The sequence below is a fragment of the Festucalex cinctus genome, chromosome 14 (genome assembly GCF_051991245.1).
Source record: "Festucalex cinctus isolate MCC-2025b chromosome 14, RoL_Fcin_1.0, whole genome shotgun sequence".
Lineage (NCBI taxonomy): Eukaryota > Metazoa > Chordata > Actinopteri > Syngnathiformes > Syngnathidae > Festucalex > Festucalex cinctus.
Window position 1 is genome coordinate 25,651,158 of NC_135424.1, and position 18,589 is coordinate 25,669,746.

The 18,589-nt window shown below is 44.1% G+C and overlaps 1 protein-coding gene across 1 annotated transcript in view; it reads right to left on the bottom strand.

The window, feature by feature from the left end:
- piezo1 (piezo type mechanosensitive ion channel component 1 (Er blood group)) overlaps nt 1–18,589 on the bottom strand; it is a 286,359-nt gene that overhangs the window by 242,051 nt on the left and 25,719 nt on the right. Inside the window, exons 4-7 of the mRNA XM_077496131.1 lie at nt 10,012–10,153; nt 5,193–5,400; nt 3,962–4,175; nt 1,291–1,462 (exon numbers count right to left, since the gene is read on the bottom strand). Coding sequence (XP_077352257.1) covers nt 1,291–1,462; nt 3,962–4,175; nt 5,193–5,400; nt 10,012–10,153 — 736 coding nt within the window. The remainder of the gene's footprint in view (nt 1–1,290; nt 1,463–3,961; nt 4,176–5,192; nt 5,401–10,011; nt 10,154–18,589) is intronic.

Genomic DNA, 18,589 nt, shown 5'->3' on the forward strand with positions numbered 1-18,589 from the left:
TTCGCAACATATTTTGCCCGCTAAATTTGAAGTGCACTTGTTGTGTTAATTTTTTAGACATTTAATGTTATGAGGACATCTTCAAAAATGTATATCCACTGCACACGCTCATCCTGCTTTTTCTATTCAATTAATGATTTGCATAATTTAAAATGTGAAAAAATGACTTACAGCATATGTAAACATTTATTAAATGATTTACTTTAATGCATGTAGTTATTTTTATTGCACAAACTCGAACAGCTACCTTTAACGTAACCATCCGCTGTCAGCTAAAAAGGATCATCTGAGGTCAAAATTAATAGTGTGATTAATCTGTAGTAATATAATGATTAATGCGATAATTTTTTGTGATTAATTAATTAGTTAACGCTTTAACTTTGACAGCACTAATTTATTCATACATCAATTTCTGTTAATGTGTACACATCACGCATTACATTTACAAGTTCAAAATATAAGTCCAAGGTTCTTTTTTGTTACTTATCATGGCTAGTTTACTACAGTAAATTAATACATATTAAAGCGTATGAACAGATGCTGCTGTATCAAAAAAATCCCCTAAAAATTAGGATTAAGATATGTTAATTTTAAGATTCAAATCCATTTTTGTTTTTCTATACCTCGACATTTAAATAGCCTTTATCGCATTTGGTTGTACAGGTAGTTAGCGACTTTCCCAAGAAGTGAATACTTCTCTTTCTTTCTCTTCTGAAGGGGTACTTCACTTATTTAGCCCATTAAGCAATAAGAAGTAAAAATTTTTGTCTTTAATTAATTTGATACTTTAATTATTTTTCACGTACAATTACAACCTTTAAAAACACATTTTGCAACTTGCTGTCGACTGAAAATGACATCACAAGGGTTCAGGTAACCAATCACAGCTCTCCTGTTTTCAAGGTTTGGTCATGTGACATTCATAAGCTGAGCTGTGATTGGTTACCTGAGCCCTTGTGATGTCATTTTCAGTCGACAGCAAGTTGCAAAATGTGTTTTTAAAGACACTAATTGTACATGAAAAATAATGAAAGTATCAAATTTATTATAGGCAAAATATTCATGTTTGACTGCCAAAAATGGCTAAATAAGTAAAGTATTCCTTTAAGTGTGGAAGTGAAATTGTGTTCAAATGTACAAAACAGTTCAATTTATCTTGGCTAGCAATAGCATCAGCACTTATGCTAGAATTGCCCCTCATTGGGACAATTTGGGACAAAGTTTAAAGACAAATAAAGAATTGCAAACTTGCAATCTATGAAAACTAATGAAATAATAAATAATAGATACCTGGTTAAGTCTTCCTTGACATCCTGTTTTCAGAACCATTGCTGACATAATGTAGAGAAGGAAGAGCATTCCTAGGTTCACATAAACCGGCCAATCATATTCAGCATTAAGGTTGAAGTCATACGGTGCAGAGCAGTTTCCAGGTTTGATAATGTCCTTCAAACCAAAGAGCCTTGGTAGGAACAAACAAAAAAGGAAAATAGGTTATTTGGTTTAGGCAGTCATGTGCAGTGATGGGGATGTCACGATAATGGCAATATTGTGATATTGCAATATTAAAATGGCCACAATATAGTAGGGCTGTAACAATAAGCTCGATATCGTGATATAGTAATATTAAAACTGCCACTATATCGTCATCGTCATGTTCACGATATTTAAATGCAGCACATCTGTTAAAATAGTCAGGTTGATTTCCATTTGTGCTGTTGTAGCACCTCTGGTGGCTAGTTTTTGAGTGCAATTTAATTTTCACTATGGATGTTTAGGCTCTCCGCCTCCCAGTTCTGAGGACTCCGGTTCGAGTCCAGGCTCCGGCCTTCCTGGGTGGAGTTTGCATGTTCTCCCCGTGCCCGCGTGGGTCTTCTCCGGGTACTCCGGTCTCCTCCCACATTCCAAAGACATGCATGGCAGGTTGATTGGGCACTCTGAATTGTCCCTATTTGTCCCTAGCTTGTGTGCGTGGATGGTTGTTCGTCTCTGTGTGCCCTGCGATTGGCTGGCAACCAGTCCAGGGTGTCCCCTGCCTACTGCCCAGAGCCAGCTGAGATAGGCGCCAGCACCCCCCGCGACCCTTGTGAGGAATAAGCGGGCAAGAAAATGGATGGATGGATGTTTAGGCTCTTCTATGTTTGAAATCTACACTAATTGTCAGATGAAGGGAAACGTATTAAGCCCGTGAAGCAAGTCAATATGTGGAGGAACTCAATGTGTGCATGCGTCAACAACATAACATAATAATAATAAAACATAATAATAATAATAATAACAGAACATTGCTGTTATGTACAAAAGCACAATATTGTGAGCTATTTTTTTTACAATATTGTGACTTTTTTTTAACTCATTTGCTCCCAATAACGTGTAAATACGTTTTTTTTATTATGTTTTAAGTGTCCCAAAGACGTATTTATACATTTTTTTTTTATATATATTTTTTTATGCTAGAGCATACAGAAGGCTTTGATGCAGCCTCTCAACTGCAAAGAACGGTTGCAGAAATGGTAGTTATTACACAAACAGCCAGCAGGTGGCAGCAGAGAAAAGGAGATCAACCAGAGCCATGTAGAAAAAATCTCAATTACTTGCAATTTTGAATAGATTTGTGAAAACTGATGAACCTTAGCTATATTCTAATGCTAATTGCTGCAAAACGGAAACAGATAGAAACATACTTTTTTTCCTGATGAAAGAAGAGACTTTAATCTTTCTTTGATAGGTTGCTTTTAGAGCAATAGAACACAATATTCTGTGGGCCTTGCAAAATCAGTCAAAATCCAGTAAAACAGCCGGGAGCGAACAGGATTGTTTCTGTGAAAATGGCTGGGCGTGAAAGAGTTAAATATCGCCAACCTCCCCACAATATTGTGATAATATCGTATCGTGACGTTTGGATATCGTTACATCCCTACAATATAGTCGTCGTCATGTCATGATATTAAAAGCAGCATATCTGTTAAAAGGATAAGTTGTATTCCATTTGTGCAGTTCCAGCACCCTCTGGTGGTTCGCTTATTAGTGCAGTTTAATTATAGTGAGGGGGCGGCACGGTGGCTGACTGGTCAGCACGTCCGCCTCCCGGAGGACGCAAGATCGAGTCCAGGCTCCGGCCTTCCTGGGTGGAGTTTGCATGTTCTCCCCGTGCCTGCATGGGTCTTCTCCGGGTACTCCGGTCTCCTCCCACATTCCAAAGACATGCATGGCAGGTTGATTGGGCACTCTGAATTGTCCCTATTTGTCCCTAGCTTGTGAGTGTGGATGGTTGTTCGTCTCTGTGTGCCCTGCGATTGGCTGGCAACCAGTTCAGGGTGTACACTGCCTACTGCCCATAGCACGGCTGGAATAGGCTCCGGCCCCCCTTGCGACCCTTGTGGATGGATGGATGGATGGATGGATGGATGGATGGATGGATGGATGGATGGATGGATGGCACCATGACTCTGCATGGTGTGGAAAACAATGACTTCCCAGTTATGGCGAGCATATGAATCAACAGCGTGCGCATCTTGGGCTCCGGGTGGAGGAGTGGAACCGTCACTTGCCTTTGGTCCCGGTTGGCGTGGGTTCGATCCTCCGCCTGGGTGAAGGCCCATGTGCGGCTTGCAAGAAGTAAGCCATGTGTGTGAGTGAGTGGGTATTAAAAAAAAAAAAAAAAAAAAAAACAGCGTGCGCATCTCCAGGTGCGAGCATGCGTGTGTACGCATGTGCACACAAATGTGCTTCCAGTAAAGTTATTCACTGATTAAAATGTCAGCGACTCAAAGGATCGAGAAATATCACAGATACTTTAGTTACTTTGCTGAGTAACTTTTTATTTTTACAAGGCAGTAACTGTGTTTACTTTTTTTTTTTTTTAAGAATTTGAAACTTATAACTAATGACTTCTTTTTTAGGGCTACATGCCCTAAAAACTGTTTATGTCTGTACGACATGTAATAATATATAATCTTACCTTGCCCACAGACTGTGTGGCGGAAAAAGGATCTGGGCCAGAAGACACTGATATAGGTACAGACAAACAATATGGCCAGCAGTGAAGAAGCCCACCATCACATACAGAGTGTTGAAACCCAGGTGACTAATTGGAAGGTGACACGCCCACCATGTGCTGATGCCAATGAAAAGCAGGAAGTAGACGGCTGAGAATGCGGATGGCAACGTGATTCCTAGAGAGAACAAAAGGTCTGCCATTAAAAAAAAAAAATACAATTTCATCGAATGCTGAACATACACATTTTGATCCACTTTGTGTATATCTACAAAATACTTTTTTTCTGGAACTTGGGAACAGTCCCCCTTTCTGCTGTCAGTCAATGTTATGCAAACACACCCACATCCACAATAATAATAATGCAATGGGGTATATGCCACGGAAGAGGCGGGACGTGATTTTGCACATCAGTTTGTTTCCGGTCCGGGTTGCGAACGCGTAACCGAGGGGCACAAAGTCGGAAGCACAAGTGTTTTTGACGCAGCCCACACATCGCATACCGAACCGGAAACAAACTGATGTGCAAAAACAGTCCCGCCTCTTCCGTGGCATATACCCCATAATGTTTTAAGGAAACGGGTTTATAAACGGAAAGGATATGATAATTGAACGAATTGAGGTTTAGCGAGTGCTGTTGGTTGTGCCCAAGAGACACAGGCACACACACGCTACACACATACACAAAAAAAAAGCAATAAAAATGTACCCGCAACAACTATCAAAGACATAAGACAAGCAGATATGACAGACAGGGCATATGGTGGTAAAGTAAGGATAGCTTGTTGAAACTGGAGAATGTCAGTGTCAAGTCGCTTAGAACAATGTGTTGAGGGGGAGAAAAACAAAACAAAAAAACTTTAACTGTGGATCAGGTCGGCTCTTCTCCTCATCTTTTTCAGCTCTCTACATGCAAGCCATCTCTTCAATTGAACATTAGTATGTTCTTGCACGTTATACACGTGAATTTGGCACCAGAGATATCATTCTCGGACAGAATTATTAGATTTAGCGCAGTAGATGTCTCACTAGTACACTGTTTACATCTGTTTACCCCGCCGAATTTGACCCCCTCGCTAGACTCATTAATATTAATTAAGTGTGGTGACGTCTATCGTGCGGTTCCCCATTGAAACATATTTCTCTCTAGGCATCTCATTGTAAATGCAAGTGTGACAGCTAATGCAGGTCCTACCAGCCAAAGCAAGGAGGCTCATGGCAAAGATTCTCCCAAGGTCCAGCAGTACTTTATGGACGACAGCCTTTAGATGCTCCGCCAGTTGCTTGGCTAAGGTTGCAGTTGAAAACGCCTGAGTGGTGTCACCAGAATATGATCCTTCTTCATCTTCATCCTCTGATTCTGGCTCTATTTCATAGTCATCATCGGTTTCTTCTTCTTGCATCTGTGTTCAAAGTGAGGAAAAGGGAAAGTGTTTTCAATAACTGTGTTTATTAAAACAACAAATAAAAGAAAGCAGGGGGAGTTTAGGTCTAACAGTACTATAGGTGTCAGTCGATTAAAATTTTTAATCGTAATTAATCTCATGGCTTCAATAATTAACTAACGATTAATCGCACATTTTATACCTCAATTCATATCTAAATTTTCAATAAAATCTACCATTTTTTCTCTAATTTAAATATGCTTTTATTTTTTAGTCATTGATACAGTAATTTAATAACAATTGAATAAAAAAAATAAAATGTAAAATATGTACTGTACGGTAAAAAACAAAACAAAAAACAAGTGTGACTGATTTGTGTTGATCATTTTTCTTTCACTACAACATGGCATAATTGCATTTGTGAGACAATGGTGACAGCTCAGTGCATATTTCTTTTCATATTAAGAGCTGACTAATTTTTAACATGAAGTAACTTGTGAAATTATGCACATTTTTAAAACTGTAATATACAACACAGTCCCCAGAAATATATGCATTGTTATTTAATTTATTACTGCAAAATTGTGTTAGTGTATTCCTTTGCGGAACGATGAATGCTTTTATTTTGTTAAGTTCAATAGGATGTGCACTGTAAAATGACGTTTCTTTACTGCTTGCGAACCAGAAACGATCGATGTGTACTTTTCATATTAAGAGCTCCTTAATTTTAAACAAGAAGTAACTTGCGATTTTATGCGCATTTTAAAATTGTAAGATACACCTTGACGCCAGTTCCCCTAAATATATGCAGTATAATTTAATTTATTACTGCTAAATTGTGTTATAGTGACTCCTTTTCGCAATGTCTGACGCTTTTATTTTGTTAAGTTCCCGGATGCACCGTGATGCCGCTCTCAAGCGAACACATGATCTTAGTTTCACTTTCACCCGACGGTGCATTACTGCAACGAAACAGAAGACAATGTTAGACTTTCTTGGAGTTGTTGAATAAAATACATCTGACATCAAAAGATCAAGTGGCTTGGAGTCACTCCAAGCGACAAGACGGCATCCATTCGGCTCTTGGCGCTCACACGTGTTGAGAGAATGAGGATCCATCTTGGAGAGATGTAGCAACTATGCTGCTTTGCTAATCGCTAACATTGGTGCTACCGAGTGCGTTCTGTCAAAACAGGGAACTGGTGGAAGTGCTACACCGTCCAAACGGCTCCTCCACTCAAATATTCTGCCCCTTAAACATTGTGTTTTGTAGCTCCAGTGCAGTACAGTGCATTTCTATTGGGTCATTTTGACGTGGACGCTTCTGCTGCTTCTCGACTGGAATTCTCTTAGAATCTTTCCAAATAAGGAAGCGGTCATTAATCAAGCGTTAAAAAATTTAGTGTCGTTAAAAGGCACTTTTAGTTAACGAGATAACGCGATAATTTTGACACCCATAAACTGTACACTATTTCAGAACTGGCCCACAACTGGCTGCAGTCTCTGGCCAGCCCTCTCATGAAACTAGATTTAAACTCAAATTTTAGCTCCCATTGGTGTATGAATGGGTTAATATGAGGCTTTGTAATGCGCTTTTGGGCAGCATATGGAACCCAGACTTGCTAAAATTCATACCACGGTTATAGAACATGGACGGTGTCTTCATTCTTTGGAAAACAGTTCAGAGCTGATGGTCCAGTGTATTTAATTATTGGAGGAAAGGTGTGCGGCCCTGGCGGAGAGCAATCCTAAGATAACTGCACGGGAAGTGAGCTATGAATTTTTGAATGTCCAATTTTGGCCCATTTTGGCACATTCACTGTGGTCATGCTTTTTCCCCCTTTGCAAACATTTTTCATTCAATTGAATTCAAACTTGGCATGTATTATCTCAAGTCCTGAAACAACAACTGGGAAAAATATCTTGACTATTCGAAATACTATATGACGGGGGCGGGGCATCAAAAATTGCCTTTAAAATTTCATTTGTCCAGAAGGAGAAAATGCTTAATAACTCCCATGTACAAGCTCCAAAAAATCTCAAACTTCTCATGCAACTTAATAGTCACGGCCTGAAAACATCTATATAATAAAATTCAGTTATACATTTAGCGCCACCTAGTGGTGACAATAAATGTCATACTTTACGTTTTTAGCTACTGTGCCGAGCTCGTTGAAGGGATCCAGTTGAAAATTGGTCAGAAAAGCCTTAAGATGTTGATCATGCCCCACACCGAATATTATAACTTTTCGTCAAAAGGGCGTGGCCATTACGGTGCCGCAAAGTCTGAAGATTTTTCGTGACAATAAAAGTTGGTTGAACTTGACCCAGATGATCCTATCTTCTCAAAATTTCACACATTTGATGAGAGTCCAGCCCTTAAGAAATCTACGAACTTATATTTCATCTTACTTATAGCGCCACCTAGTGGCAATTTTTTTGCTTACGAATTTTCTTCAACGTTTTTCTCCAAACACGTTAACTGGACCTACCTCATATTTGCTCAGAAGAGCGTTTCAGCCTTCATGATGTCACAACCCGAAGTTTGTGAGTTTTCGCGAATCGCTGTTGCCGTGGCTAAGCGCTGTTCGCCAAGGAAACAACGCCGATTTTGAGGGTCTAAACATGCACAGAAACTCATAAAACCTGGCACACACGTCTGGCCTGGTAAAATGAGTAATATTTTATCATGTATTGTGTTATTTTTACAAAAATGACTCAATAGCGCCCCCTATAAATTTTTTACGAAGCAGCCCTGGTTGTACATTTAAGCAAGATCTTTGGAAATTTTTAGGTGTATGCGGGAGCCCAAGACCTGCAAAAAAAGTCTCTTGGACCCATGTGCTAAAATGAACAGGAAGCGAGCGACGAATTTTTGAATGTCCCATTTTTTACGATTTAAGCACATTTACAGGGGGCATACTTTTGCCCACTTCTCCTACACGTTTCATCCGACTGACTTCAGACTTGACCTGGACCATGCCAACGACAGGGAGAAAAATCTTGACTTTTCGAAATACTATATGATGAGGGCGGGGCATCAAATTTTGTGTTTGGAAATGAAAAAGGATATGCTTAGTAACTGCCCGGTACATGCTCCAAAAAAATCCCAAACTTGACATGTATGTTTATAGTCAAGGCCTGAAGCTATGTCTATGACAACATTCAGTTATATAGGCAGTGCCACCTAGCCCTTGAGGCATAACAAAAAAATACCCCACTTACAGTATTTTTACAAAAATTGTAAACACGTTTCGCAATGAAAAACGATATGCTTAATAACTCTCTGGTACATCCTCCAAAAAAATCCCAAACTTGACATGTATGTTTATAGTCAAGGCCTGAAGGTATCTCTATGACAACATTCAGTTACATATGCAGCGCCACCTAGCCCTTGAGGGATGGAAAAAAAATACCCCACTTACGGTATTTTTACAAAAATTGTAAACTCATTGTAAGTGTGATAACTAAGTAATTTATGAATATTCTTTTAGTTTCCACCACTCAAATTGTTCACTGGCATCAGACCGATCCAAACGTATGTACTTTTTCATTTTGTTTTATTTATTTTTGATTGTTGCCCCTTTGGACAATAAAAGCAACATTGTGCAATGAGTACAACGAGCGATGATGTGTATATATACTTTTACAAAAAATACCAATCAGTGCAACTCATTGCCTAAAAATAAAAAAGGACGCTGATTTTTGCAGGTCTTAATCACCAAAACCCGTTGAGCTTGACACACACACTGGCAAAAAAATATTCCACATGTAAAGGTTTACTATGCCATTTTCAAAGAAATTCTGCTTCCAATATGCCAGTACTCCAATGTGCCAGTACCCCAACGTGCAATTACCCCAAGGTGCAAGTACCCCAACGTGGCCCGGGCTGCGAGGGCCCTTTATAGCTGCTCGCAGCTCCAGTTATTATTATTATTTAATCCTATCCAAATAACAAATATATATTCACAAGCACTTACCGGCAATAAAGTGAGCGTTAGAAACCTGTCAGCATCAGACGGAATCCGGGCTTTGAGCATGAAGTTATAACCTGTCTTCCCTGCTTGCAGCCATTTCTTTCCCTTTCTTTTAAAAAAAACTTTTTTTTTTTATCAGGCCCCCGACGGGCCATACAATTTATGGCACAAGATTTAACCATCTGCTTCTCTTAATCCTCCTCCAGATAAGAGAAAGCGACGAACTCCATGCAAAACACATTTCCCATGATGCAACGCGCGGAACATAAACAATACGTCACACATGATCCTCCTATTAGTATGCGGAAGAGGAACTGATCTATTCAAAATCATCCCTGCACTTATACTGTCTAGGCCGTCCGCCCACACGCTGCAAACGGCTCAGCCTCCCCATGTGAGAATGTGTGGCCTGATGGCCTTAACTGGTTTGTACTGGATACGTATCTCAGAATGCAGAGAGATAGAAATGCGCCAAGCAAGGACGAATAACAGCGACACAACGGCCTAGTTCAAGTCATATATCTAGTCATCAAGAGCCCTAATCTAACATGGTATTACAGAGTCACATCCCATCCCTAGTTTTTACTGTTATTTCGAAATGCCCAGTTATTTTGAAAAGTTTCAGTGGTAAAATCATATGATATCAACTTACTGTTGTAATATTGGCTGTAGCCAGTATTTCTCGGTTTGTGACCAATCTTCTACAAAGAATGATGGTTAACAAAGAAACCCCACACAGCACCAGGTCGGGAGACAAAAGGCGCAATACGGTCCAAGGATCCTTCAATGGAAGCCTGGAGAAAACACATATTTATCTGTTAATATAGTATTAGTGCAATGATTCTTAACCATTGGGCCGTGGCCAGCGCCATCCAGTGGGCTCAAAGTAATTTCAGTTTTGTAACTCTGGGCCGCAGCAGCTTTATACATTTAAAACAGAATATTTGCAGTGTATCGTGGATCACTCCAAACGAAGGTTGTGGAAAAGAAAACAGCATTCGGAGAGGGCAATAGCTCCAGTGCAACTTTATTGTGTCGTCGCTCTCTCGAATCACAACAATGGTCTCAATTGTTCCCCCCTCCCTTCCATGTATCCTTCCGCCAATCGCGCTCATTTACAATAGTTCGTCCCCCCAAATCAGGGGGAAAAAAATGTCCACAAATACATATGTCAAAGTGAAAATAAATCCTCTTACACTAACAGACGTATGGACGCTGCAATTAATTCTGTTCTCGCAGAATTAATCAGCGTTTCCTTCTTGAATGTTGAACAGCGAGTGATGCTGTGTGCATTTTTAGCTGGTAAAGATGTTCGTGCCCCCTCTGCAAATGGGCTTGGCACATGGGAGGCGATGTCGCTCACTCTCAAATTCGTTTCCTATGGAAGCAGGGCGACACGGCCAAAATCGCCCCCCCCCCCTCTGACTGGGCGACACGAGACATTCGTGCATGTGAAAATTTGCGCAATCTTCATGTTGTTGTTGTTGTTGTTGTTGTACACGTTTCCCTCGCCCGGACGTGGGTCACCGGTGCCCCCCTCTGGAGCCAGGCCTGGAGGCGGGGCTCGCTGGCGAGAGCCTGGTGGCCGGGCCTGTACCCATGGGGCCCGGCCGGGCACAGCCCGAAGAGGCAACGTGGGTCTCCCTTCCCACGGGCTCACCACCGGTGGGAGGGGCCAAAGGGGTCGGGTGCAGTGCAGGCTGGGTGGCAGCCAAGGGAGGAGACCTTGGCGGACCGACCCCCGGCTACAGAAGCTGGCTCTCGGGACATGGAATGTCACTTCTCTGGCAGGGAAGGAGCCCGAGCTGGTGTGTGAGGCCGAGAAGTTCCGACTACTCATAGTCGGACTCGCCTCCACACACAGCTTGGGCTCTGGTACCAGTCTTCTTGAGAGGGGTTGGACTCTCTTCCACTCTGGAGTTGCCCACGGTGTGAGGCGCAGAGCAGGTGTGGGCATACTTATTGCCCCCCGGCTCGGCGCCTCTACGTTGGGGTTTACCCCGGTGGACGAGAGGGTAGCCTCCCTCCGCCTTCGGGTGGGGGGAAGGGTCCTGACTGTTGTTTGTGCATATGCACCAAACAGCAGCTCAGAGTACCCACCCTTTTTGGAGTCCTTGGAGGGTGTGCTGGAGAGCGCTCCCTCTGGGGACTCCCTCGTCCTGCTGGGGGACTTCAACGCTCACGTGGGGAATGACAGTGAGACCTGGAGGGGCGTGATTGGGAGGAACGCCCCCCCTGATTGGAACCCGAGCGGTGTTCTGTTATTGGACTTCTGTGCTCGTCACGGTTTGTCCATAACGAACACCATGTTCAAGCATAAGGGTGTCCATATGTGCACTTGGCACCAAGACACCCAGGCCGCAGTTCGATGATCGACTTTGTAGTCGTGTCATCGGATTTGCGGTCGCATGTTTTGGACACTCGGGTGAAGAGAGGGGCGGAGCTGTCAACTGATCACCACCTGGTGGTTTGTTGGCTCCGATGGTGGGGGAAGATGCCGGTCCGACCTGGCAGACCCAAACGTATTGTGAGGGTTTGCTGGGAACGTCTGGCGGAATCCCCTGTCAGAAAGAGTTTCAATGCCCACCTCCGGCAGAGCTTCTCCCTTGTCTCGGGGGAGGCGGGGGACATTGTGTCCGAATGGGCCATGTTCCGCGCCTCCATTGTTGAGGCGGCCGATCGGAGCTGTGGCCGTAAGGTGGTCGGTTCCTGTCGCGGCGGCAATCCTCGAACCCGCTGGTGGACACCAGCGGTAAGGGATGCCGTCAAGCTGAAGAAGGAGTCCTATCGGGCCTTTTTGGCCTGTCGGACTCCGGAGGCAGCTGACAAGTACCGGATGGCCAAGCGGAACGCGGCTTCGGCGGTTGCTGAGGCAAAAACTCGGACATGGGAGGAGTTCGGTGAGGCCATGGAAAACGACTTCCGGACGGCTTCGAGGAAATTCTGGTCCACCATCCGGCGTCTCAGGCGAGGAAAGCAGTGCACCATTAACACTGTGTATAGTGGCGATGGGGTGCTGCTGACCTCGACTCGGGACGTCGTGAAGCGGTGGGGGGAATACTTCGAAGACCTCCTCAATTCCACCAACACGTCTTCCTTTGAGGAATGTAGCGATAATTGGGTCGTCTTTTGGACGAATTAATAATCTGGACGTTACAGAGGTAAATTATATTTACCTCGATAACCTCTAGGGGCACCACGTTGGTTTTGCTTTGGGTTAACAGGAGCAAACAACGACCAAAATCCTTCCTTCAATCATTTATAATCTAAAGTCGCCACACTCGATATTCAGTGGTTCGTTGTACTAACAAAAGAATAATAATCCACTCGGAAACACAGATGACTTAGGCGGGATAGAGTTAATAAAACATACATTTATTCACGATTGCTACACTACAGAATCAAAACACCGCCTATCTAACTATTCTACCGTCAGAAGAAAAGAAATAAAATAAAGCTAATGAAAATAAGGAAGAAATGCGAATGAATAAGGAAACAGGGAAAAGAGAAATTTGACCTGCCAGATTTGTGATATGTTTCAAACGTAAGTTGCACGCAGTGGTACCAATTTGGGGAACGTGGACTTACGAGAATAGGTGTTGCGTCGAAGCGAACAGAAACGGGCGGTCTTTTGAAAGGGGGAAAAATAGTCAATGTTCGTTGAAAAAGGCAAGAAAATAAAAAAAAAGGGGCTATTCCACAGGTGGGCAAGGAAGGCTGGGGGCTGACGTAGTTGCGCGGCTCGTCCCTTGATTGGTCGGCGACTCGGCGAGGTTGATTCTCCGGCAAGGTTGGTTCTGCCGGACAGCTGTCCGACTCCAGGTGTTGGAGCTCGGTCCGCTACGCGCCTGCGTACGGGGAAGGCCAGCCGTTGGAGGTGAGCTAGCACCGCGGCGGGGCGCCACCGAATAGCAGGTGGTGCGGAGCGGCTTAGGTGCACAACCTTGAGTCCGGCGGTACGTAGCAAGTGTACCCCGGGGTCGCTGAGCTCGCCGCTGGCGGGCAATCACCGATGGTGAAGAAAAAAAAGGGAGTAAAAGAGTCTTTGGGGTCAGCGTTGCAGTTTGCACCTGCTTTGGCGTGACGTGGAGCGAGTGTCTGCTCTCGGCAACGGTTGCTGCCAGAAAAAAAAGGCCACGTGGTTGGCAAGTTTCTTGGAACAAAGAGTTCGAGCAGGCTGGGACACTTGCAGGTCGTTAGCCTGAGGATGATGATGTTGGAAGAGAGTTTTTGGAAGAGAGCAGAGCGAGGGGGTCCACTCGTCTTTTTAAAGTCTATGGGCGGGGCTTCAGTAGGTGGTGGCACACCCTTCTGTTCGCTCGCGCAGACTTTAAAAAAATTATTAAAGGGATTAATAATTTGGCATTAAATTTGGTCAGTCTGGCAAATCAGTTTTCCCACACAACCCGTTTAACACACATCGTAATTAATGCATCATAAACTAACTTGTGAGGTAACTTCTACTTGTCTAATCTGACTGAACTGAAAGATATTGATTATCTTTCATTCTTTATGGAGTACAAATGAAATAGGATGTTCATACACACAAAGACATAACATGAATCATTCGTAGTTCAGTTATCTGTCAAGAATTATCATGGTATAAATGTGTAAAATGCGGTTACTTATGTGAATTATCACTAAGGATAGTTCCAAGTTTCACCACTTGACAGTGCTGTTGCTCCATCTAGACGTTCCCCCTGGAAGGGCGAGATGCCAGAATATCCTTTGTGATTGATAAGAGGTCATGAACATTCCTTTGATCAGTCGTTTGTGTCTTCCAAATCATTGGAGCCATTTGTTCGGGCTCCGGGAAGACGGGCTTGAATACACTCCTTCGGCAGACGCATAAATTCCTTTGTCACCTGGTCAGCGGCTTCAAAAGAGCTTTGTTGGTGGTTGGGTGACCACCTGCAGAGCTAACCAAGCTTAGATCCTGTCTGGGCAGTGGAATATTTATGCAACTGCAGAGAATTTGCTTTAGAAGAAGCAAACTTAAAAAAAAAAAAAGAGAGTAGACTGGGCCATAGGCAATAGTTGTTACAGGAAGCAGAGTCTGGGGACTCTGGGGTGGGCTCTCCTATCTCTGGGGTCGAAGTCACTGAGGTGGTTGGAAAGCTCCTAGGTGGCAGGGCCCCGGGGGTGGATGAGATCCGCCCGGAGTTCCTAAAGACTCTGGATGTTGTGGGGCTGTCGTGGTTGACACGCCTCTACAACATCGCATGGACATCGGGGACAGTGCCTCTGGATTGGCAGACCGGGGTGGTGGTCCTCCTTTTTAAGAAGGGGGACCGGAGGGTGTGTTCCAACTACAGAGGGATCACACTCCTCAGCCTCCCTGGTAAGGTCTATTCAGGGGTGCTGGAGAGGAGGGTCCGTCGGGAGGTCGAATCTCGGATTCAGGAGGAGCAGTGTGGTTTTCGTCCTGGCCGTGGAACAGTGGACCAGCTCTACACCCTCCGCAGGATCCTCGAGGGTGCGCGGGAGTTCGCTCAACCAGTCCACATGTGTTTTGTGGATTTGGAGAAGGCGTTCGACCGTGTCCCTCGGGGAGTTCTGTGGGGGGTGCTTCGGGAGTACGAGGTGCCGGGCCCCTTGATACGGGCTGTTCGGTCCCTGTACGACAGTTGCCAGAGTTTGGTCCGCATTGCCGGCAGTAAGTCGGATTCGTTTCCGGTGAGGGTTGGACTCCGCCAAGGTTGCCCTTTGTCACCGATTCTGTTCAGAACTTTTATGGACAGAATTTCTAGGCGCAGCCGAGGCGTGGAGGGGTTCCGGTTTGGTGGCCTCAGCATTGCATCTCTGCTCTTTGCAGATGATGTGGTGCTGTTGGCTTCATCAAGCCGGGGCCTCCAGCTCTCACTGGAGCGGTTCGCAGCCGAGTGTGAAGCGGCTGGGATGAGGATCAGCACCTCCAAATCCGAGACCATGGTCCTCAGTCGGAAAAGGGTGGAGTGTCGTCTTCAGGTCGGGGACGAGATCCTGCCCCAAGTGGAGGAGTTCAAGTATCTTGGGGTCTTGTTCACGAGTGAGGGTAGGATGGAGCGGGAGATCGACAGGCAGATCGGTGCAGCGTCTGCAGTGATGCGGACGCTGTATCGGTCCGTCGTGGTGAAGAAAGAGCTGAGCCAAAAGGCAAAGCTCTCGATTTACTGGTCGATCTACGTTACAACCCTCACCTATGGTCACGAGCTGTGGGTCGTGACCGAAAGAACGAGATCCCGGATACAAGCGGCCGAAATGAGTTTCCTCCGCAGGGTGTCCGGGCTCTCCCTTAGAGATAGGGTGAGAAGCTCGGTCATCCGGGAGGGACTCAGAGTCGAGCCGCTGCTCCTCCGCGTTGAGAGGAGCCAGCTGAGGTGGCTCGGGCATCTGGTTCGGATGCCTCCTGGACGCCTCCCTGGGGAGGTGTTCCGGGCATGTCCCACTGGCGGGAGGCCCCGGGGACGACCCAGGACACGCTGGAGAGACTATGTCTCTCGGCTGGCCTGGGAACACCTTGGGATCCCGCCGGAGGAGCTGGTTGAAGTGGCTGGGGAGAGGGAAGTCTGGGTTTCCCTCCTGAAGCTGCTGCCCCCGCGACCCGACGGATGGATGGATGGATCATGTTGTTGCTGCCACCGTCGTGACTGCTTATTGCGTCCCGTGTGTTGAGACATGGCAGGCGACAAGGTATGTATTTCGCTGTCGTTTGTCGCCTCCCGTGTGCCGAGCCCATTAGATGAGACCCAAGAAGACATTTTTATTCGTTGCCGTGATTGGTCAAAACAAACGTGCACAAGGTGCTGCATCGTCCATAATAAGCTCGAAGTATTGTACAGAATGTCCCGCCTTTCCCAAGCAAATCACCGCAAAGCAGTGCCAGATTGATAATGTGAAGAACTCCCTTGAGTGAATCACAATTATCAATCTGGTTATACTGCCTTGTTTATTAAAAAAAAAAAAAAATAAAAAAAAAAAAAAAAAAAAAAACACATCCACATAAACGCACACAAAAACGTAATCTTTGCTTGTTGGGTATCTTCTTGGGTGTCAGTCTTCAAACATAAATACATTTGTGACCCGCTCCGGCAAAAGGATGTATGTCGGCAGGATTAATCTAGAAATATGGACGATATTAGACAGTTGGACTTTATTTGTCCATTTTGATATTTCCCCACAAATAGCAATTGGCAAAAGGGTCCTCATGTGCCAAAAAAAAAACAAAAAAATCAAAATTGAGATTTTGATATATTTGAAATCTGCACTTAATTCCCTTTAAAATGATATATACTGTAGTACTTGGATGTAGCTCAAGAATTGACAGTTACAACAGTTTTAATGTTGGAAGGTTAAAATTCCTAGTTTTGAGAAAAAGGGCTTTAAAGTTTTGGTACTTGCATCTTTCAAATGTCCATAGCAACCAGGACCTTGGAAAAAAAGATATGAACCTGTTAAATTATCAGTGGAAAATCAATTCCAATAGCAGGCAAAGTCATCGTCCGAGATTTTAACCCTTTAAACGTTTTGGAAGTTTGACCTCTCAAGAGATGAAATCAGCCTCAGCTTTGAAGATCACACTCAGCCAATGGCGGAGCCAGAGGGGGGGCCGGGGTGGCACATGCCCCTGCTGAAATGTGATTGGACCCAGCAGACGCCAAATGATTGACATATCACGGCACCGGCGCAGTGACGTCGCACGCCTGGCCGATGCAGCCTGCCAGCATTTTTTTCAATCAGACACCTACTAATTGTTATGCTCCTCCTGAACAGTGGCTGGCGCTACTTATGACTAAGCATTATAATCCACCTCACTAGGAGTCTGGAGAAGGAGAATCACCTGTTATGAGGAGCAGTCTCCTGAGTACCGGCACATCAAGAATGCATGTTGGCATTTGGCTATATCATGTTGGTTTGCCTGTGAAAAGTGAGTGACTGTTTAAAATAACTTTTATGTTCAGATTATGGGTGTCAAAATTGTCACGTTATTATCTCGTTAACTTAAAGTGCCTTTAACGGAACTTTTTTTTTTAACGCTCGATTAACGACCACTCCTTATTTGGAAAGCCTCTACTCAGGGAATTCCAGTCACCACGCAGTAGAAACGTCCACGTCAAAACTACCCAATAGAAATGAACTGGAGCGAAAACACAGTGTTTAAGGGACAGAATGTAGCGTGGAGGAGCCATTTGGACTGTGGCTCACCACTACCACCCGTGCCTTGCTTTGAAAGAACGCACTCGGTTAGCCGTTAGCACCGAGCACCAAGAGGTGTCCATTTGCACTCTGAGAGTAAAGAGCCAAATGGACAGCGTCTTGTCAGTTGGAGTGAGCCCAAGCCTATTTATCTTTAAATGTGAGGCGTATTTTATTCAGCATCTCCACAAAATATCTCATCAGGGTGAAAGTGAAACTACCGATGTGTTCGCTGTAACAGTAGAGCGGCCTCAGCTGCGAATTTAACAAAATAAAAGCGTACGACGTCATGAAAAGGAGTCACTATAACACAATTTAGCAGTAATAAATTAAATGATACTGCCTATATGTGTGGGGATTGGGGTCAAGTTGTATTTTACAATTTTAAAATGTGTAAAAACTCGCAAGTTACTTATTGTTTAAAATTACAGAGCTATTAATATGAAAAGAACACATCGGTCGTTTCTGGTTCCTATGCAGTAAAAATTCGTGATTTTACAATGCACATCCTATTTCACTTAACAAAATAAAAGATCACATTGGTATTTACAATACATTACATTAGCCTACATTACATACAAGGCACTGGCGCATGTCATAACTTTTAATTCCCGACTCGCTCTAAAGTGAAAGAGCGAGTGGCAGGTTAGTCTGCTCTGCGGGGGTACCTGCAGCTGCTCGTCCGAGTTCGTCTTTCATTGGATATGGTTTAGTGTATGTGAATGTAGTCTTTTGAATTAAAAGTAGAAATCGATTAATTAAGAAAGAGATCCTGGAGAAAATTAGATTACAATTCACCGGTATGTGGACCGATGACAAAAAAAAGCTTCTGCTCCATAAGGTACGATGACTGACTGCTCTGTTCACTTCCGTGCTGAATGGTGTGTTTCGACTGATTTTTTGTTGCTATGTCCAGTCATCCATTACCAGATCCACGTATATCCTCACAACATTTAAATAAATCATTTGTGAATTACATTTTGGCTAGGAAATTCGGGTTGTTTCTAAACAGTTGCGCAAGGCTTTGTGCTATAGCTAGCAGCTAAGCTAAAAAC